Genomic DNA, 22,012 nt, shown 5'->3' on the forward strand with positions numbered 1-22,012 from the left:
TTTCTATACAAAGCTAACCACACCCTTGTGGATTTGGGCTAATTTGTTATAAATTAGTCATGTAACGGCAGTTTCTCCTGGGGCTATATTGCTGAATGTAATCCGTCCGTCAAATGTGTCTTCTGTGCTTATGTTTATGAGATCCATTCCATAAATCCAACATTAAGTGCCTTCATTCCCATCTCCTCTGCAGTCCCCTCACACTGCCAAAGCAGCCTAAAACGATCTGTAGTGTAAATGAAAATCTGGCCTTGTTAATCTGATTCCTTTCACTCCTTGGGTAAATTTAGCTTTTCCTTCCAGGTCATGTGCTGTTAGCACTGTAGGTGAATCATGAAAGCTGTGCTCTGCATTCACACGTAGTAACTGAATAACTGCAGACAAAAATTGAAGCAATGTAAAGCTTCAGTTGTAACATTTCCAGTTCATTCACAAACACATGCCTTAACTCTGAAGGGGAGGGGGGAGATTGAGGCTTTGCCATTGCTATTTTATTGTTGTGGATTAGTGTTACTTCTAAACGAAAACAGCCCCTTTGGGTTGCTTGCCTGCTTAGCCATGGCAGGAAGACAAACGATTTTTACAGTATCAGACATGCGGTTTCCTGTCTGTGTTTAACTTTGAGCAGAACATCACAGCCAGCTGGTCCACGGCTCCTCCAGACAACTAGATAATAGCCTGTAATAATTTTGCCTTTAGAATGACTGTCATCCAGATCTATTCTGTACATTGTTCTTGCATTTTTTTCTCTCTAGTTGTACCCCAAAATAAAGATTTTTGTTGAGTTTTAGCACGTCTTTTCTGTTTAGGAATAGCGGACAAAAGCTGGTCTCAGAAGGCCTGATCGAAGTGGGATTGTACTCACTTATTAGCAGAAATTGAGACAATAGGAAAGGTTGTATTCTTTCACCTTTCCTTTGTGGCTATTGCTATAAATGATCAGAGTTCTAGTTCTTCGTCCCTCTGGATGCACATTTAAGACAAATTAGATTTATTTTGTTCCTAGTGTTGCTGAGGTAAAAAATAAAAGTGTGGGTGAAGCAACAGGTTCTGATTTCCAGCAGAGGTTAGTCACGACATTCCAGTGAGTCGCAGCTGAGCTGCTGTTGCTTATAAAAGAAATGCTTTATGCCTCTGTCAGCATGTATCAGTCTCTGATGGTGAAAGGTAAACCTCCTGACTCCATGTTTAGACATAAACATCTAAAGATTTTGGGTAGTGTGAGGTATTGTGACTCACGTAAAGAGTGGCTTTGGAAATATTTGAAGTGGTTACATCCAAATCAAAAGTCTGTTTCTCATATGGACTTTCATTTAAGTTGCCAATCTGCAAAATAAACAAGATACACTCAGATTAGACATGCACCTAAATATGCCTGTAATTCCGCTGCGTTGGGGGACTTCTGGCGCTGACTCTGATCACTGGCATATCAGGCCACAAGCAGTTAGTGGAAAATATTTTGTGCATGGCTGTTCCAAACAATGTTCTGTAGTTCTCAGGGAAATAATATCCAGAGACAGGTAGCCATTGTAAATTTGGCTACCCTGTTTATTTTTCAATCCGTCTGGTTTTTGCCAAACATAATTGTGGGTGACTGGCAAACAACTTACACCCCTGTGGTGGAAAAATGCTTCTGACAGCAAAACTCAATACCAATCTGTTTTAATTATTATTTATTCAAATGTCTAATGTCAATGTTACCAGAAGGCAAAGCCACAGAGTAAAAACACAGGAAAAGATTAGCCAAGAAAGAGGGGGATAAAAGCGCTGGCTGGCTAGGGAGATGTTGGCTAGGTGGCAGATACAGAGGCCTTGTCCTCCTGTCATGGAAAAGATGAGTGCAGGACTGAACTACCAGGACTGAACTATGATCCAAACTTAGGATCATAGTTTTCCTAAGTTTGTTAATTGAGAGTGTAAGAAAGAGAGGTAAGTATTTGATTAATCAGTTCTGGCTGTTTCCTGAATCATAGTGTCTGGTGGTTCTTCCATACAAAACTTTTTGCATTTTCTTCTTATAGTCTCTTCTTTTAACTTGTTGTGAAGAACCAAAGCTGTCTCTAGCTGTTTGCACAATGCCAGGCTTCTCCTGGTGTTTGGCCAGTTTGGTTCCTCAGTGTTCCCCTTGCTACATCATCTCCCAGCCTTTATTCATCAACCAGTGGGAACCTGACAAATCACTAAAAAACTTTTTTTTATTATTATTGTTTTGTTTTAATTACAATCCTAAACTAGTTGGCTGAGATCAAGGCTTGTTATGCAAAGGAAGAGGACTGTGCTCTTTCCAGCCTTGTGTCTGACGTGTTCTCCATGGGCAGAGATGACAAGTCGCCCTCACTATAGCATAGGAAATGGGATACCTGCAGGTTATGCAGTGTTACACATAATCTGCCTGTTACCAGTGCAGCTCTTTCATTTTGTCCAGCCTTATTCAGACACATTCATTCAGATGCATATGAAAGGGTGACCTCCGCACTGGAGATTACAGACAAAAAAATCAGATCCCTTAAACCGCAGGATCATGTGTGCTGTTGTCATTGTACATGCAGTTGTTATCCTGGACATCCAGTTCAAACCCAAGTAAAAATGCAGAGAGTTGGAAATGCACTGCAGATCTATAGCCCAGCTCTTCTAGAGTTATTTCATTATGGTTTTAGTTTTGGTTTTTTTACATGGTGACCATTTTTCATTTTCACTTGGCTTGCTATGTCATCCAAATCTCCGTGCAGTTTGCAAGTAGGCGTCAGTGGGAATATTCAGGTAGACTGTCTTTATTCCTCATGTACTGCAAGATTAAATCCTTGTTTTGGGCATTCCCACTCCATCATGTCATAGCATGGAAGAAATCTTTAGTAGCCACTGTATAGATGAGTTTTAATGGTTGCCTGAGTCATCCAAGCAGTTGCCTTAAAATAGCAAAACTTCAGTGACAGAGATGACTTAACTGGTCAGCAGGAGTTCATGGGGATGAAGCTGTTTGGGGAAGTGTGTTGGAGGAGGGGAGGGTGTTGGGCTGCTAACAATCTGTACATGGATCATAGTTTTCCTAAGTTTGTTAATTGAGAGTGTAAGAGAGGTAAGTATTTGATTAATCAGTTCTGGCTGTTTCCTGAATCATTTGCCTGAACAAATTACAGCCTGTGGATTAGCTGTGTGTCAAGTGCTGTGATTACTCATTGTGTACGGTTGTGGCTGTTACCTGGGAGACGCGGTATTGTTCGGCTCCCCGAAGGACCCCGGGCATGCCTCCACCACACTTTGTCCCGTGCAGAGATTGCAGCAAAGTATTGGTAACGTTTTAGAGTTTCCTTAACTTGGTATCTCTTGCTTGTCTCTAACATGTTGCCCCTGTCTTTTCCTTCCTTTCTCTCCTCTTCCTCTCCTTGCTAGAGTCAAAGCTTTAGTGATTTTTACTTGACTACATAGAAGGATCTCAGACTTAAGAGCAGACTTAAGACCTGTGCACAAACAGCCGCCAGGCCATAAATACTCATGCGATGAGTTGTCCAGTGCTCAAGGAACAGCAGAAGGGACATGATTACAGCTGGACTACATCCAAGCGGATTTTAACAAAGACTTTCATTAATGTGTTTTTCTGTTGTCCAACTAACATGTTCAGAAGGTAACTGTCTTCCCGCTGCCCCGTAAAAGAGGTCAGTAGCATTACATAATGTTGCACAGAGCCTCTCACTGCTTGTATATTGGCATTGTTCGCAATGTTTTCTCTTAGGTATTTGCAGCCACAGAGACCCACCCAAAGCCTGCAGCTGTATGTAACCAAAGGAGAGGCTGCCTAACACTGAGTGTCTGATTCACTTAGTGGGATAGAAAGGAAATAGAAGGGAAAGAGGCAAAAGAAGCCAATTTTTTGTTTTGCTCTGTTTTATTTTTATTGTGTGCTTCCTAGGAAAATAACCATGCAGAGCTCAGTTACAGATTTATGTAAAAACAAGCTAGGCAGTTCTCTTAGAGTTTGGTTGGCATATTTGTTACAATTTGCATCACTTGTGAGCTTAATAAGTGTGGGAATTTGGCCAACCTTTTATCAGGTTGTCATGGAAGAGACTTTAATAATTACAGACAGAAACAAACTGTAACTAACACTGGCAACATAATATTTTGGGAAAGGTTGGAGGGGTGAAACTCGGGCTGAGCATAAAAATAGTGGTTAATGTGTGGCATCTGTTGGAACATATTGAAGCTGGAGAGATTGATTTGTTCCAGAAAACCACTAGCAAACAGCAGGAGACACTGAGTTGTGTAACTGAGGCATGTATCACAGAAACACAGCTACATCATGTAAAATTAGATCATGTTGGTTTTCATATCACTGAGGAGAAGAACTGAGCTACAAATGTCAGAATGCGAGACATACTGTATACACACCCATTTAAGTGACCTATTAGAATGGGGGAGATAAGAAGGAAAGGCAACCAGGGGCGGGATATTTTAAAGAAAGAGTGCTGTGCCAGAAAACCAAAGAATTATACTTTCTAGACAGCAGTAAAGGAAAAAAAAACAGGAGCAAACTATTTGTTCTGTCTTAGAGCCTAGCAGTTTCTTAAACCTCCAGAGTGCTATATAGCATACTTGGCAATCAGCTGAAACAAAAATTATTCTTACAATAGATTAAATATCCATTGCATCATTGGTGCCCAGCCTTTCCACTAAAGTAGGCCATCCAGAGGCAATCAAATCTCTTGCCCTGCTGTCCCCATGACATGACTAAGATGCAGCCATTCTCATCAGGTGACAGATGCATATGCATGACTCTTACATCATGTAACTGGGTCATGTAACTGGGGATCCTCCCTGGGCATAATCGAGATGCCCAAGCCCTGATCACCCCGACATAGACAGTCTCGTGCCGAGGACACAGCTGTTGTCCCCCAGTGGAGAGCAACCACAAGTGTACCGCTGCTATCCAAAACTGCTCATACTGCTGCCTGCCCATCTCTCAGGAGAAGAGGTTATGTGGTAGAACTGAGCACTGCACTGCATTAAGGGCTCTGAGGGCTGAGCACCGGTCTGCAAGTTGAATGCTGACTGCTTAGCAATGTTCCAGGCTGGTGAATAACCAAAAGGCCAAGAAAATGAGTTCCCACACCTTTGAGCAAGCATCCTTGGGCCAAAATTCTGAGCCACGAGGGTGGTGGTGCTTTAGAAACAGGCTCTAGAGATGACTTTGCCTGGTTGCTTTTCTAATTCTGAGCCCCTAAAGCAGCCCAAATAGATCTGTCAATTACTGGTGCTAGTGCCTCTCCAAGGGCTGCTTCAGCAGATACTGCCATTGAGCTATTGGGTACCTTGGCAGTATCCTCTTTAAATTAAAAGATGGAGACTTGTAGATAAAATGTAGGTTACTAATCTTGATAGTCTAGATTTAGCTAGTTCAAAAAAAAGTCAAATTCAGGAACTGACTGCATGAATTTCACTTTCAGGAAAATTTAAAAGAAATGCTATGGCTTGTTTTCCACTGAGGAGCAAGGTAGAGATAGTTAATCATACCCTCTGGTTTTGAAGTCTAATAATCTACTGCATCATATGGCTCAGCAAAGAGCTGAGGGAGGGGAAGAACTGATTTTCTGCCTCACAAAAATGTTAAGTTGAAAAAAAAATCTTACTCTCAAGCAAGGATGGAAAATTAAAATTTTTTAAATGAACTGCCATGAAAAAAATACAGGTGAGTTCAAGGTGCAGCATTTGAATTTAATTATTTTCAAGTATCTTGTGTCAAGTCAACCATTTTCCTAAAGAAAAAGTGCACAAAGGGTAAAAACAATGAACTCCCTCATCCGAAAACTAATTCCCCCAAAATTAGGAGAAATTTTTAAACATAAAGGTTGGAGCAAACCTCATTCCCTCTTTTGTCCCTGAAGGAAGGGTTTCTGGTTAAAGGATAGGAATATTTCCCAACTGAAGATGCTTTGCTAAATAATTCCAAACCAGTTTAATTCTAAGACCAAAATCAGGAAGGAACAGGAGGGAGTCAATTACAGACTTTCTTCATCACTTGGTGATTCTTCTAAGTAGATAAACTAAGTTAACCCAAACAGCTGGTGAGAGTCTATGAATTTTTATTTCACTGGAGTTGAAATATTTTGTGGAATTAGTTTTCATCAAGACAGTAGCACGAGAGAGACAGACTCTTTCATATTTTATTTACGAGTGGCTTGCCCAGAAATCAGCAAGCACTCATGGTTTCAACTCACATTTTGCCTAATTCAGAATAATCAGAGATGAAAAGCTCTTCCCTGAATCAAACAAAGTAGGACTTGAACTTGGAGCTCCCATACCCCAGACTAGTCCTCTCACTGTTGAGGATTAAATACTCACATCTCTTGCCAAATCGCAACATTTGAACAGAATTCTGTTTATGCAAAAACATTCAAAAGGTTTTAGTTTTCGTTCCAGTGTGGCATTGAAACCAAACTTTGAAACCTCAGAATTGCTGCAAAACGGAGTTGTTGTCCTTCAGTCAGCTCAAAGGGCTGCTTTGTGTCTTAGGAGCTTGCAAAATAACTGGATCACAGGCCAGGTTCTGGCCCATATTTTGTGACTGTGTTTCTCGAGGTTTTTAAGACAGTAGACATTAAGCTTGCAATACATCAATATTGATATGTGTAATGTGATTTCTGATAATATGGAATGTATTCTTGCTCTGCTATGTGGCTTTGACTAGCAGATGATAGACAGCAACCTGAAAAACAGCACGAGCAGCAAACAGCATTAAAGCAGTCCTGTTAGTACTAGCTGTGCATTTGTGCTGCCCTGTACATTAAAGCATCAGTGCCAATTTTTTTGGCATTGCTTTATTTCTTGTTTCCAAAGTTCAGTGATACCAAAGTTCAATCAAAGGCACAAAGTCCAACCTCAAGAATTGACAGGCAAGTTGATGATGTGCTTTGAAGATTCCTAACTGAACAGGATTTGTACAGGGTTTCTATTTTCCTCAGCACCTGAGTGCATAAGGCTTAAGTAGTGCTAAGGGTTGTGCAGATGACTTGTGCATAGTTTGAACCACCTACAGGAAGCTTTCTTTTAGCTAGACTTCTCTATTGTTATGCTATTTTCATAGGCTCTTTTGAAGTTTGAGAAGGACTGACCTGTCTGAATAATAGTTCTGGGTGGGGAAAGTTATTTAGGAACATGTTTGCAGAATCTGAAAGGTTATTTTATTTAACCATTCCCTTGCCTGCCTGTTCAGCTGTGTTTTGCTCATAAGGGTGTTCAAAAAGAGGAGACTGCATTTACAAAATTATGAGTTTTGATTAATAGTCGCTTATCTGTAAACAAATGAGCAAATTTATTCTTAGCTTCCTCCTGTCAAACCAGGAAATGTCGACTAGCCACTATGCAAACATATAGATACACTCTCAATTTTGATCCTACCCTGACTTTGTATGTTGGTTCATCTGAGAAGTGCTCCAGCCTCAGCTGTACTGGAAAGGCTGATACTGTTTTGGTCAAATCAGTGATCAAAATCATAAGCAGTTACAGCTGTGTTTGCTTGGACCAGCCATCAGTGGCACCAGCTCTGTGCTGCCTCTGTCTCCCTTAATCCTGTTGGCAGGCAGCTCAGCCCCTTCTTTCTGAGCTCGAGGCTCAGCACCGGAAATCCTGACTCTCAGTTCTCCCTGTTTGGTGCTCGTTCCTGCACTCCCTAAGCTTTGATTGGGACAAAACTGAGAATGAGCACACACTTCGTCCCCGCTGGGCAGGATGTGCAGCCATACGCTTTTCACCCCTTTCCTGCCTACTTCCTCCAAAGGCCCCTGCCAAAGCGGATGTGTCACTTTGCAGCAGGACTGGAGGACAATACAGGGCTCAGGGGAAGTGGCCAAACTGCTCAGCCTCTGTTTTGATTACATTTCCTTTTTTTTTTCATTCTTTTTCAAGTGACATTTGCAACATCAAGTTTCTCCCACCCACCAGAAATCCCCCTGTACCACAGGCAGAGCTTTCTCTTATGCAAGAAGAGAAAGAGCCAAAGGGTCTCTAAAGTCTGCTGGAGAATACTCAGTTTTAGGTCAAAGTGATACAGGCTGCACTCAAACTTAACAGAAATGGCCAGAGACCCTCAGGCAGGCAGGGTAGCCGTAACAGTCATCAAGTGGAGGCTCTGGGCCAGTTTCTTTCTTCTTAATTAGATCTGCATGTTCACCCAGGTGCCTGGACTCATGAAAAGAAATTTGAAAGACAGCTAATAAATCTGGGATTTTTTTCTCCCTCATTTAGAAAGACATCTACATTTCAAATATCTGAACTGCATATTGCAGCTGTATGGCAAAGAAAAGGGGCTTAGAGTTCCCTAAAATGGCCTGCTAATCTCTGTTAACAGTTACAGCACATGATGCAGGTGACCTATCGTTCAGTTCTAACAGCAGAGTCTAAATTAAGCATTCTTGGCTGTGGTCAGGAGAAAAAAACAACAAAAAAAAAGCAACAGAACCCGAAACATGCTCATCAAAACTACCTTATCTGATTGTTACAGATCACAGTTGCGTTCACAAAACTGTGGCCTGCTTGCAGCCGAATCTCCAGAACAGAGCCATTCTAGTGAAACGATCAGCTGTCCACTTCAGGGTGTTCCCCTAGATCTTTACAAAGCAGGTTTTCTGAGAACAAAGAATGCACACAGGAAAAAGCAATCTAAAACTGCTGTTTACTAGCAGTGGCATGGGACTTCCTATATTCCTCCAGTAAGAGCTGCACATAATCTGGAGGTTTGCTCCTCTTGAACATGTTGAGAAGCAGAAGGAAAACAGCTAATCCGTGATGAACTTTTAAAGTTAGGCATGTTACTAACATTTGGTGCCAAGGTAAATTACTTGAGAAAAATGATAAGTGATTTGCACAGGTGTGGGAGAAGGCTTGATCTGGTTTTGAGCTTTAAAGTTTCATTTGCATAAGTAAAAGTAAATACATCTCTTTATAGGTGAAGAGGGGTACTATTAAGGAATGCTGCTTACCTGTGCTAGATAGGAATGTCAGTGCTAGAAAGACACTTTCTCTTCCTTGAAATCCTATCAGAGAGGTGAGAATTGAGTTACTTGCTGTACATCTGATTGATGAACCTTTCAAACAGAGGAAGCAAATCCTGGTTCAGAATTCATGCCTTCTTCCAAGTAGAGAATGTGCTCTTCAGGTGTCCTGTCACCTCCCTTTGAATGGCTGATGGCCCCTGCTGCTTGCCAACTGACTCTGTTCCTAGTGTAGAAAGTGATTACTCGTGAAACTGGAGGGTCAGAGGTGCTGCTCGTTCTGATTGTAAACTCTTTTCCCCCCATCCCTTTCAGCATGGTTCACCTTCTTTTTGAGAAGCTTTTCTCCTGCACAGATTAGGGGAAACGGAGACTTTTGTCTCATGTTGTTAGTGGCTACTTTCCCTCAGAGCTTATTATATTTTTCTTTTTTGTATTGACTTATTTGGCCTGATATGCAGAACCTGAGTCAATGACATTGCTGTAATGATCCCCCCAGTGTGTCATGCTGCCAACACGAGCCACTTGCTTAACTTTTGTTACTGCTTCAGTTGTTTTAGTTCCTTCAGATTAGACCCCTAGGACCTCTTCCAATCAATCCTCTCCCTCCCCCCAGAAAGATAATATAGTCCATTTGCACTGACTTAAAGGAAGAAATGGGCTAGGAGACTGCATTTCCATGGGCTCAATCAAATCAGGTACAGAAATCCACTAAAGCATCGTAAAATAAACTCTGTTCCTCCCTAATTTACTTTCAGAAGAAAACTATTTTTGTATAAGCAGTGATAACTTAGTTTCTTAGTTTTTTGCATGAAGGGTCAGCTACAGAGGTGAGAGGACAGCACGCACTCTTGTGCCTTATGGTTGGTCCCCTAAGAATATGTTATAGACTGCACTATGGTGTTTGCACTGAACCACCTACTATTTTGCAATGTGGCAGCCAGTGTACAACCAGCAAATGACACACAAGGTATTTTCAGTTACAGAAATCTGTACAGAAAATACATGGTGTGATAATTCTCAGATGTGGCAAACATGCCTGACTATGCCTGCAGGATTCAAACACCTGTGTTCATACAAGCATCTGAATTTATTCTAGCAAATCTTTCACATACATCTAAGTATGAGAATGCTTTTCAGATGTGTGTGTATAGGTAGTGTGCCTGAGTGTTAGCGTGAAGTAGTTGTGCATGTACAAACTCGCTGAAGATGTCATAGGGCTGATCCTTCCAAAATACGCTGGATTTGGAGTGGTAACTGGGCAAGTGGGAATTCACGTGCTGCATTGTCTATTTATTTATCAATTCAATTCCTCTTAAAAAAAAATAATGTTTTCTAGTAATTACTGGTTAAAGAGGCATATTTGTCAAGAATACATTGCCAAAGTAAGCACAGAATACTTTGGCTGTCAGGTTCAGGAAAGTGAAGGTTTCACCCATAATACATAAGAGCCTGAGAGAAGAACAAAGCTGTTAAATTATGTTAGTTTCTTGCTCATTCTATTCTGGCTTCTTACAAAATAAGTAGACTTTGAAGTGCTGGTAAGTGGAGGCCTCTTCACAAAACAGCATTTGGAGGTAAGAAACTAGTGATCATTTTTATTACTTATTGTTAGTGGAGGAAATCATGAATTGTGCTTTGGATAAAAGTCAGATTGTAGATTACTGACAGCCTCCTAAATACATAAAGCTAAGATATCATTTAATGTATGAACTTGAACCATGCCTTCCTTCTGTTTTCCTTTACAGAGAACCCCCATAAACCAGAGGAGAAAGATGAAATTTCCAAAGTCACAATCATAAGTCTTGTGCCATTGCTGGTGATTTCTGTTGCTGTGATTGTTATATTTTATGCCTACCGCACTCATAAGAAGAGGAAGCTCAACAAGGCATGGGAGAAGAATGTTAAGCCCAGGAAGCATAAGGACTGCAGTGATGTTTGTGCCATTATGTTAGATGATGACCGCTCAGATATCAGCTCTACTTGTGCCAACAACATCAACCACAACACGGAATTGCTGCCCATTGAGTTGGACATTGTTGTTGGCAAAGGAAGGTTTGCTGAAGTGTATAAAGCCAAACTGAAGCAAAATACATCCGAGCAGTATGAAACCGTGGCAGTCAAGATCTTCCCCTATGAAGAATATGCCTCCTGGAAAACGGAAAAAGACATTTTTTCAGATGTAAACCTCAAACATGAGAATATCCTCCAATTCCTGACAGCAGAGGAGCGCAAGACAGATCTTGGTAAACAGTATTGGTTGATCACTGCCTTCCATGCTAGAGGGAACTTGCAGGAATACCTCACGCGGCACATTATCAGCTGGGAGGACCTCTGGAAACTGGGTGGGTCCTTGGCCCGAGGGATTGCCCATCTGCACAGTGATCACACACCCTGTGGTCGTCCCAAAACACCTATTGTGCACAGAGACCTAAAGAGCTCCAACATCCTCGTGAAAAATGATTTAACTTGCTGTCTCTGTGACTTTGGGTTATCCCTGAGGCTGGATCCTTCTCTGTCCGTGGATGACTTGGCTAACAGTGGACAGGTAGGTTTAAAAATTTGAAGAGATGTGTGTGTGTTACACCAGTTGGTGAGTTAGCTGCTGGGGAGAAGAGAGGAAAGTAAACCCCATGCTGCCTTACCTGTTTAAAAATGTTAGAAATAAATGTGACTGTTTATAAAGAAAGAAACTCTAAACTTAATATTAGAACAGTGACAGCAGTGTGATCAAAGGTTTTGTTATAATCATAGATCCGTATGCATACATAGTGAAACCATCCTCTGTACACATTTACACTGAAGTGCATATGGGTTTGTGATGCGGATGCCATGCACACACGCAAAAGGCAAGGATATACTTCACATTGTGATGTTGTGCTAGAGCTTCCAGACCTACCTGTGCTACCACTTTGTGTGAGTGGACCCACTTCTGGTGTACCTCAGCATATGTGAGGTCAGTCCTCTGTCCCCAAGAGGAGTGAGCAGATACATGGAGAGATAGACAATCACTTTAAAAGGCCACAAATAAGCCTGTTTAAGATTATGGTACTTTATCCACATGCAAACAAATGCAAGAATGTCAAATAGAAATAGTTGCCCTGTTGTTGCCTTTTCAACTAAGTTACATGGATAATACTCATCTATTTTATAAGGTTGCCAGGAGGATGTTTATGAATATTTTGAAAATGATATATTTCAAGTGCATCTCTAAATATTGTCTCTTTTGATGATAACTCCTGTGCTATAAATTCAGACCATGTATTAAGTGAGTTAATCTCTAATTAATTACCATGTATAATTATACATAGGTTCACAAATAATAAATAAGCAAATCAGTACAATCTTTTCTCATTTTTCTAGTCAGCCTTAGGTGGTAATATTCAAAGCAGATTGTTTGGAGTACAAAGCCGCTGTTTTATTTTCCATTTACCCAACTACCTTCCATATGATGTAAATGTAGCCTTTATTAACTATAGAGTACCAGCGCTCTCAGTGACTTTCTAGAATCCATCTTTTTCCCCATTAGAATCTTTGTGGTGTGCCCATCCATGGTGGGTAATATTTGCCAACATTACTTGATGTGGATGCATAAATCTGGACCTTTGTCCCATTGCGTTCCAAGGACTGGTGGATGTCAGCAAGGCCATCAGTTCCTCATTTCAACAGGGTTGGCGATTTTATGGTCTTCTCAGTCAGATAAGAAGACCACTGCTGCTCTGACTGACACACCTCAGGCTACAAAACACTCCCTAACAGCATGTAAGAAGTATGAAGGGTCCAGTAAAAAAGATCAAAAAGTCTCCAAAATGTACTACAAATATACTACGAGAAGAGAGCTAGTCCCTCACTAGAAGTTTTTAAAAAAGTAAGAACTGAATTGCAGACTTGTCTTTGCAAAAGAAAGCATGTCTAGACTCCAGAGTGGCAATCAATTGCTGGAGTTTAGGTACTTAAAAAATGCCTTTGAGACTCAGGACTTTAGTTTCCAAAGATACAGTTGACCCAAAGACCTAATAATCTAAATGCTGATAAAAAGACGGAAGCAGAGAAGAACAGATGATAAATGCTAAGCAGGAAGGAAATGCGATTGGCTTGATATCATTCTTGAAGACATTTTAAATTTTCTCTGCATTTCCCATTGTACTTCTCAGTTATGGATAGTACTCATCTATTTTACAAGGATGCCAGGAGGATGTTTATGAGTGTTTTGAAAACAATATATTTCAAGTGCATTTCTAAATATTGTCCCTTTCGATGCCATCATCATCTATTGTCCTGTAAAGCTTCATAATCATTTTCACTGTTGCAAAGATGGTGCGAAATGTTGCCAGAAGAGTGGCACTTTGTGCCAATGTTACAAATCTGTATTTGAGCACCATTAACTCTTGTTAAAATCAATGGGATTTGGGAGGGGGGGAACTATTGGCGATAGAGTGCAGGTATCCTTTCGTATGCTGTGGAGGGGATCTGCTTGGCAGAAAAAGTTGTATGTCGGGGAAGGGAAAGGTAGGAACAGCCTTCACTGCAGAGTTTTCGTTTTTTGTAGGGCAGGGAGATACTTGTGTACTCAATGGTGCTGAGACATCATCCTCCTAAATGCCTGTTCCTTGTATGGGTTTTGCTTACATGCTTGGTTTAAAATTCATCACAGGGTCTACATCATAAGCAATGTAACTTTGGGATCAACTGCAGAGGTATTTTGCTTTCCTCTGTTTATAAAGAATACTCTTTGGGTATTTTTGACTAGAGAATTCTCTGCTGTTGCAGGGTTGTATGACAGAAGTAATGTTCTTGATCTCTCCTGCTGGCGTCTTATGGTACATTACACTTTTTGTGGCACTTTTTCCCATTTAACCTGAGCCCAAGAGAATGACACATGTTTGCAGAAGCATGTGCAATGAATGTTGAGGGCTCTCTCAGGACTATACATTTATGATGTGACTGCCTGCAATTGCAAACCCTGTAACTGAAATGATCTTTTGCAGTCCTGTTTGCTGCTGGGCTCCACAGTGATGACTATAATGCAGTATAATAGCTCATTTGAAACACAGGTCCTACTGCATCACCCACTTGTGCTTGTTCATGTTTGTCATTAGCTAATCTCCCATTTGAAGCTATCTTTGCTGATCAAAGCCTCATTATGTGTGGAGTTTTCCAAGAGGGGTACATTTTCACTTTCTACCCTGTGAAGGATTTTCATTTGGGAACAACTGCAGAGTGGTCCAAGATCCTTTTTTTGTGAAAAAAACAAACATTCGAACTTAGCCTTCTGTAATACAAAGTCATAATTAAGAGCACAGCAAAGCTGCTAAAAATCATTTCGGAAAATCACTCAACACATGTAAACTTTATGAGAAGCATTTTTCAAACAGTGGGTCAAACATGTGCTTCTGCATTCAGTATTTGGTGTATTTGTTTGCTTCTGCCAGGCCTGCATTTACCACCTTGTTCTTAAGCCATACCGTGAAAAGAAACAGCTAACACTGTAATATGCGGTGCAAAAGACTACAATATGTGTTTCATGCCCATCTGAAAGGTACTCAGCAGCAAAAATGTCAGAGCTGTGTTCCTTTTTTGGGGGGAGGGGGGACGTTTTGTTTTTACCAAGGGATGTGCAAATAAGTTGGTATTTGCAAGATTCTCCTGGCAGCAGAAAATATGACCTGTGCTAAGTTTAGCTTGCATTGTTGGGTACATGTCAAATGACACGGTTTCTATGAAAGCCAAAGTCAAATCACAGCAGAATCTAAAACGTGAGTTACAGTTTCAGCTCTTGAGCATTCTCCTGCCTCCCTTCCTGTAGGTTGGCACAGCAAGGTACATGGCCCCTGAGGTTCTAGAGTCTAGGATGAACCTGGAGAATGTGGAGTCTTTCAAGCAAACAGATGTGTACTCCATGGCTTTGGTCCTCTGGGAAATGACATCTCGCTGTAATGGTGTTGGAGGTAAGTGTCATCAGTTTTTTTTATCTCTAAGGGCTTGTTTGAACAGATGTGCCCTTGCAGTTCTCACTGAGCATGGATGATTCTTTTCAAATATTAACAGTTGTTCGCAGAATCTCTAGTCTAACCTCCCTGCTCAAGCAGGGTCACCTAGAGCATGTTAGACAGGGCTGCATCCAGGCGAGTTTTGAGTATCTCCAGAGAAGGAGACTCCACAACCCCTCTGGGCAACCTGGTCCAGTGCTCTGTCACTCTCACAGTGAAGAAATTTCTCCTTATATTCAGGCAGAACTTCCTGTGGTTCAGTTTTTGCCCATTGCCTCTTGTCCTGTCACATGGCACCACTGAAAAGAGTTCAGCCCCATCCCCTTGACACCCTCCCTTCAGATACTTATACACGTTGATAAGATCCCCCCTCAGTCTTCTCTTCCCCAGGCTGAACAGGCCCAGCTCTCACAGCCGTTCCTCATAGGGCAGATGCTCCAGCCCTCTGATCATCTTTGTAGCCCTACACTGGACTCTCTCCAGTAGCTCCGTGTCTCTCTTGTACTGGGGAGCCCAGAACTGGACACAGTACTCGAGATGAGGCCTCCCCAAGGCTGAGTAGAGGGGCAGGATCACCTCCCTCGACCTGCTGGCAACAGTCTTCCCAATGCACCCCAGGAGACCATTGGCCTTCTTGGCCACAAGAGCACATTGCTGGCTCATAGTCAACTTGTCATCCACCAGCACTCCCAGCTCCTTCTCTGCAGAGCTGCTCCCCAGCAGGTCAGCCCCCAGCCTGTATTGGTGTATGGATTTATTCCTCCCTAGATGCAGGACCCTGCACTTGCCCTTGTTGAACCTCATGAGGTTCCTCTCCGCCCAACTCTCCAGCCTGTCCAGGTCTCTCTGAATGGCAGCTCAGCCCTCTGGTGTCTCAGCCACTCCTCCCAGCTTGGTATCATCAGCAAACTTGCTGAGGAGGCACTCTGTCCCCTCCTCCAGGTCACTGATGAAAATGTTGAACAGGATGGGACCCAGTACTGAGCCCTGGGGGACGCCACTAGCCACAAGCCTCCAGCTAGACTCCACACCACTGATGACAGCCCTCTGAGCTCTGCCTTTCAGCTAGTTCTCAGTCCACCTCACAGTCCACTCGTCTAACCCACACTTCCTGAGCCACCCACTTCCTAGTAGGATGTTACAGGAGACAGTGTCAAAAGCCTTGCTGAGTCAAGGTACACAACGTCCACTGCTCTTTCCTCATCTACCCAACCAGTCATTCCATCATAGAAGGCTGTCAGATTGGTTAAGCAGAATTTTCCCTTGGTGAATCCATGCTGACTACACCTAATCACCTTCTTTTCCTCCATATGCTTGGAGATGACGTCCAGGATGAGCTGTTCCATCACCTTTCCAGGGATGGAGGTGAGGCTGACCAGCCTATAGTTGCCTAGGTCCTCCTTCTTGCCCTTTTTGAAGACTGGAGTGACACTGGCTTTCTTCCAGCCACCAGGCACCTCTCCAGTTCTCCACGATCTTTGAAAGATTATGAGAGTGGCCTGGCAACAACATCTGTTCTAATGTACCTGGATACTGCAAGCTAACGGGCCTTTGGTATTGTGTGAGGCACATGTTCATGAGCAGGCTTGAAGGGCAAGTATCAGAGAATGAGAAAACTGGTCCTTTATTGGTGTAAGGATAAATTTACTGTTAGGTCAACCACTTTGAGAAACTGTTAGTGACTGTTTTTCTTTAAACTAACACATCTTGAGAAGCCACAGATTGATTCTGTTTGGCTATCCTGATCCAAAATGATCAGAAACATAAGACAGCCTGAAACAGTAAGATCAAGAAGTGGTAACTGCCCTCAGTTTACCTTCATTAAATGTTAATTCTGAAATGTGGCGAGGGCAATGTGAGTGTCACTTTTATAAATTCATCATTTCAGTAAGAACTAACATAGCAATCCAAAAATGTTCCAACTTTCCCCAAAAGCCTAGCTGCACCCATCATTTTCTGTGCTGTTGCAAGAGATCATCCACATGAAAAACCAAGGGATGTTTGTTTTACAAAGTGCAGTTAAAAAAAATGAGTGGAACTTACTATCAGAATTGCCTCAGGAAGATGCAAAAATGCTGTGCTTGTTCATGTTTGGAGTTATTTCATGGAAACAAAATCTCCATGTCTGCTTTGCAAAACACACACAGAATTCCCAGTTTGCTGCAGCTGTATGTGCTGGAAGTTGCTACATTACATACTGCAGTATTTGAAAATTTTCATCTTAATTCAGGGACTAAAATGGACTAAGTTACATATAAAATTCTTCAGTCTTGTGGTAGTGCCTAACATTCATGGGTGTTTGCAGCTAGCAAAAGCTTCTGCACGGTCCGGGACTTGCACAGACAGACAAAGTAAGGAATGAGGGTGTTGCAGGTAACACTAACAGATGTTATGATAGATATGAAACTATGGTTCAATTTGCTATCTTTCTTCCAAAACCACAGAGGCTAACTTTTCAGCAGATTTGACCCAGTTGCATTTCAGAGGGCTATCACAGAGATGGGACAATCCTGCAGAGTAGAGCACTACAGTATGGGGAACCTAGTGTACAGCAGGGGGAACAGTGGCCATGGGAAGACATGCTGTTGCTAGCTACTGCCTGTTTCTCCACTGACATCTGTGGAATACCACAAAGGTATCCATGGAAGTCTCTGGAGCAGTTCTGCAGAGGCTATGTGGCTACATCAGGGTGGCTGTGTTCAGGAGGGAGGAATGCCTCCACCTCAAGCTCCTTCTATGTGTAACCAGCATTTGGTCTTGGTGGGTGGGCCAAGCTGTGGGTAACAGATTTGCACCCTGCCAGGAAGCTACAGAGCAACTATGTGTGCATCCAGCTAGTGCTAGCATAAAAGCATGAAAAAGAATTATTTTCTAGTCAAGCATTTCAAGAAAAAAAAAAAAAAATTGGTGCTTCCAGAACTGAACTTCAGTTTGGCATCTTCCAAAGCAAACCTATCCACATTTAGCTCTTGTGGTTCTGTATGTTTCTAAGTATATTGGCACAACCCCAGCCTTTCATTTGCATCTTGTAAATGTGACTGAGGAGATTTAAAACAGGAGAAAATGGATCTTTTCTTGTCTCTTGAGTTCTTTCTGTTTTTTGCATTTAGCAGCTCACCTTATTAATACAACTGTGCATTGTTCGTTCTGGAGTTTTTTATCTTTGCTGATGCCTGAGTCCCTCCCTGTTGATATTTGCTGAGTATAGTGAAATGAAGATTGTGGCAAGAGTAAACCTCATTGCTGCTCTTCTCAAAAGGCAATTGCCTAAAAGAGGATATAAACAGAGTTTCATAAGGAAGGAAAATAGACAGCATATTTAGCTAGGAGAGATTGACCTCTGATAACCTTGAGAATGAGCACTAAAGTTATTTTAGGAAATGAACAGGTCTCTCTAACCCAGCATTCCCTTCCCTTTCATAATGGAGTTTAACCCCAAGTCCTGATTTTTCCTGTTCATTTCACACCTCAGTCATACTTTTCTCCAGTAACACATTTCTTGTATTTCATTTCCATATTTCAGTCATCTTTCCAGGTGACTGAACCCCCAACAAAACCACAGGAATATTTGGGCAAGTCTGTAGGTCCCATAGGATGGAACTTGGGCTTAGTGTCTTCATATAGAGCAGCTAAATATAATTCCCAGAATGTAGCTCCCTTGGCTTGTGTCTGGTACTGAGCTGCAGCAGCATTGTACAGTTTCTCTCATTTCCCTCTTAGATATTTTGCTTGGTTTGTGCAGTATGACTGTCTTTGCAACCAGCTGGAGAAATACCCTTACAGTGATTCATGATTACAACTCACCTACTGCTTTCTCTCTCCATCTGTCACTTGTGAGACTCCTTTCTCTGATCTCAGCCTTCCAGAGGAAGCTCCCTCAGTGCATGCCAACCCCTCTTGTCTTCCTAAACTGTTGTGCACTGCGAGAAATGACCTCACGTTTACACTGGAGTAGCTTGACCTGGTTGAAGCCAGGCTTTCCAAAGGAGCCTGAAAGATGTAGAGACCTTCTCTGCAGTGCAGACTCGCCGACCATGTTAGCTCTCTGTCACTAGAAGATATCCAGCACCGAAGCAGGAATATCAGTCTAATGCTAAGATAATGGATTTAACAACTTTCACGAGTGAGGGAAGCGTAGCGGGGTGATTCAGCTGCATAAAGATACAGTGACTTTTTCTTTAACAAGGGGAGCTCTCAGGCTTCAGTTGTCAATGTGCAGGTGTTTGGTGAGTGTGGGAGGTGATTGAGGCAGGTCTGTCACTGCAGAGGCTTTGTCAAACATAGTCTCTACATTATGCCAGGCCTTTTGAGTCAGCAGACATTTAAACAAAAATACCCGGCAGCGTAATCCATACTGTGAAGCTGCTGTAACGAATAAGCAGGTGGGATCAGCTTTCAAGAAAGGCAATGCTGCTCATTGTTACTGTGTTGTGCTGATTATGGAGAAGAAGAAATGGGGCACAATTAAAAGGGAGACAGAGGCAAAGGTTGAGTTTAACTGATTTTTCACCAGAGTATGATTTAAAAGGCATAGTTAGAAATTCAGCAATACTACTTTGGGGAGAACTTCAACTGCTCCACACTGCCGTTAACTTGGTATTTCATTCAGTACAACAGCTGTGCACCAGATGCTGCACATTGCAAAAAATATAATTTTCATCTGAACCACTTGCTTTCAGAGCAGCACAGCTTTGGCAACTGAGGCAAGTGTAATTTCTGCAACAGTCTTCTAGAAAGAAATGAAAAGCATCAGTTTTTTTTTTTGGAGCAGCTGCAGGTGGGGAATTGTTTGGGGTAGCAGGGGAGAAGGAATGCAGAGGGAGCTCTTCTTGATATACGAGGTTGGTGAAGAGGGAGAGGAGAACCCCCCCCAAAAATGGTGACATTGCTTGTGCAGTGTTGTGCTGCCTGGAGTGATGGCTGGCTTTAGCATAGCAGCAGAGCTATGATTGAAATAGCAGGCTTGTTTTACCGGAGCTGTGTTTAATATGAATAAAAGCTCTGATTAATCTTACACTTACTTGGAAAGAGTCAGTCAAGAGCCCTAGTTTGGTGACTAAACATTTGTTTACCCTGTACCTCATTAAATGCTCGGTTTTAGTTATATTGATTGCACAGGGGTGGCAGTTCTGGCAGCAGAGCGCATAGCCTGCACAGTGGGGCTAAGGCCGTGCGTTAGGCCTTGAGGCAGATGCAGAGAGGGCCTGATTTCAGCCTGTCCTGCTATGAGGTGGATCCCAATGAGGGCATGTCTACACTGTGCCGGTGTATGGTGGGATATAACCCCGAGCTGGTGGATCCAGACAGTGTAGTGTCACGCCATGATAATAAGGTTGTAGAAATGCTGTTTTACCACAGTGGTCCAGGTGGGCAAGTAAGCTCAGGTCAACAAGGTCAAGTAACAGTAGATAAGATCACTGCACTATGCTCCATGTTGTGTTTAAATGTACTCCTCTACTTTCCTACCTCAAGATCCAGCACATAGTGACTAAGTAGCATGTAACCTTATCCTTATGGCAGAGTTGATGTAGCCCCAACCTTTGGAAGGGAGGCTGGGTCTTTGATCGTCAGGTGTGAAGTCACTTAAAACATGTCTGTGCAAGAGAAGCTGCACAGTGAGTTCACTGTTTCCAAATGGAGTCAGTAGCAGCTTTACGTGAGCTCACCTTCAGGAACTGCCACACTAGGGATGGAGTTTTTCCTCCCTCCAACCACAGCCATTCCCAGGGGAATATCAGTTACCGCACCTCACCTATCACGTCACTTGTCATCTCAGTGTATCCCTACCTCTCCTGGCCACTGTTCACATTCTGAAGGTGCGGAAGGGGGAAATTTAAGAAAAATGTGAAATAAGCATTTAGTAACTGCGTGGTCATCACGAAATGGCTTTTGAGCCATTTTGATGCCTAATCCCTTTGCACACCAGCTACATGGACCCATCATCCAGTTTCCAGTAATGTGAAGAGAACACATAATCTGCACAGACCATACACATACACACACACACATTTGTGAATGCATGTGTTCATAGTAGCTTGACCGATTTACCCCTTTTGTGGCTCAGCTTTTGTAGCTCTAAAATGAGGGGCATTTCAAAAGCACCTAAAAGTTTCAGAACACAAGCCCACTGATGTGGACAGCACTCCATTATTTATTTTTGCCAGCCTTCTTTCACCTCATTCTTGCTTTAATTCCACAAATGAACCCTCATCTTCCAGCAGGAGGAAATCAGCTTGAAATCAGCAAGATGGCTCACACGGGAGTGTCGACAGGGTTCACAATTCTGACCCAAAGGAAGAGCCTCACTGCACAGAACTTAGCATAGAAAAAGATCACAAGACAGAGCCATATTTTCCATGAGGAACCCACAGCCAGATTTTCCAAAGCGTTCTTCAGGCACAGCAAATAGATTTTCAGTAATGTCTCTGTTCGGGCCTGAAAATCCAATCCCAGTCTTTCTGAGAGTTATGGCCATGCCAGTGTCAAGGGGAACTGGAGGTGCAGTGATTAGTGCAAGGTAGCTCACAACAATCATAGGGATTAAGTGCTGGAGGTTGAAGTTGAAGGCACCCTGCCATTATTGAATGCTAAAGGTGCTGCAGTTCATGAAGATGTATGACGCCCCAGGTATTTATGGTACTTCAACCAATTGTCATTTTTAGTGCCTGAATAGTCTAAAAACAAGCAAAAGGAACATATAGGGAATGAAAAATAGATTTAGCATCTGTGTAAAACAGTGTACAAGCAGCTAGCCACAAACATCTTAACCTGCTTCAAATTGACATCTGTTACAACTACTGTAGCGTGTCAGCATGATCCATGAATAACCCCAGCCATTACTGCAAAGTGTGTCTGACACCTGAGATTCCATAGCATCAGGACAATTTACTGCAAGAGGATTTTCTTTCTAGGGGAAAAAGAAGCAAGATAACAAACAGCAAGAAGATGCTGCATGCTTTTCAAACTGAGGAAAAGCATAAATACATTACTACAAAGTCATTACAGCGAATTGACATCTGGCCTCAATTTCTCTTTCTT

The 22,012-nt window shown here is 42.3% G+C and overlaps 1 protein-coding gene across 1 annotated transcript in view; it reads left to right on the plus strand.

Annotated features, from left to right (window-relative positions):
• The window catches only part of TGFBR2 (transforming growth factor beta receptor 2), a 62,812-nt gene that overhangs the window by 32,455 nt on the left and 8,345 nt on the right, over positions 1–22,012 (plus strand). Inside the window, exons 4-5 of the mRNA XM_062569360.1 lie at positions 10,733–11,532; positions 14,791–14,932. Of these exons, the coding sequence (XP_062425344.1) occupies positions 10,733–11,532; positions 14,791–14,932 (942 nt within the window). The remainder of the gene's footprint in view (positions 1–10,732; positions 11,533–14,790; positions 14,933–22,012) is intronic.

This window comes from Rhea pennata, chromosome 2 (genome assembly GCF_028389875.1).
Source record: "Rhea pennata isolate bPtePen1 chromosome 2, bPtePen1.pri, whole genome shotgun sequence".
NCBI classification, from domain to species: domain Eukaryota; kingdom Metazoa; phylum Chordata; class Aves; order Rheiformes; family Rheidae; genus Rhea; species Rhea pennata.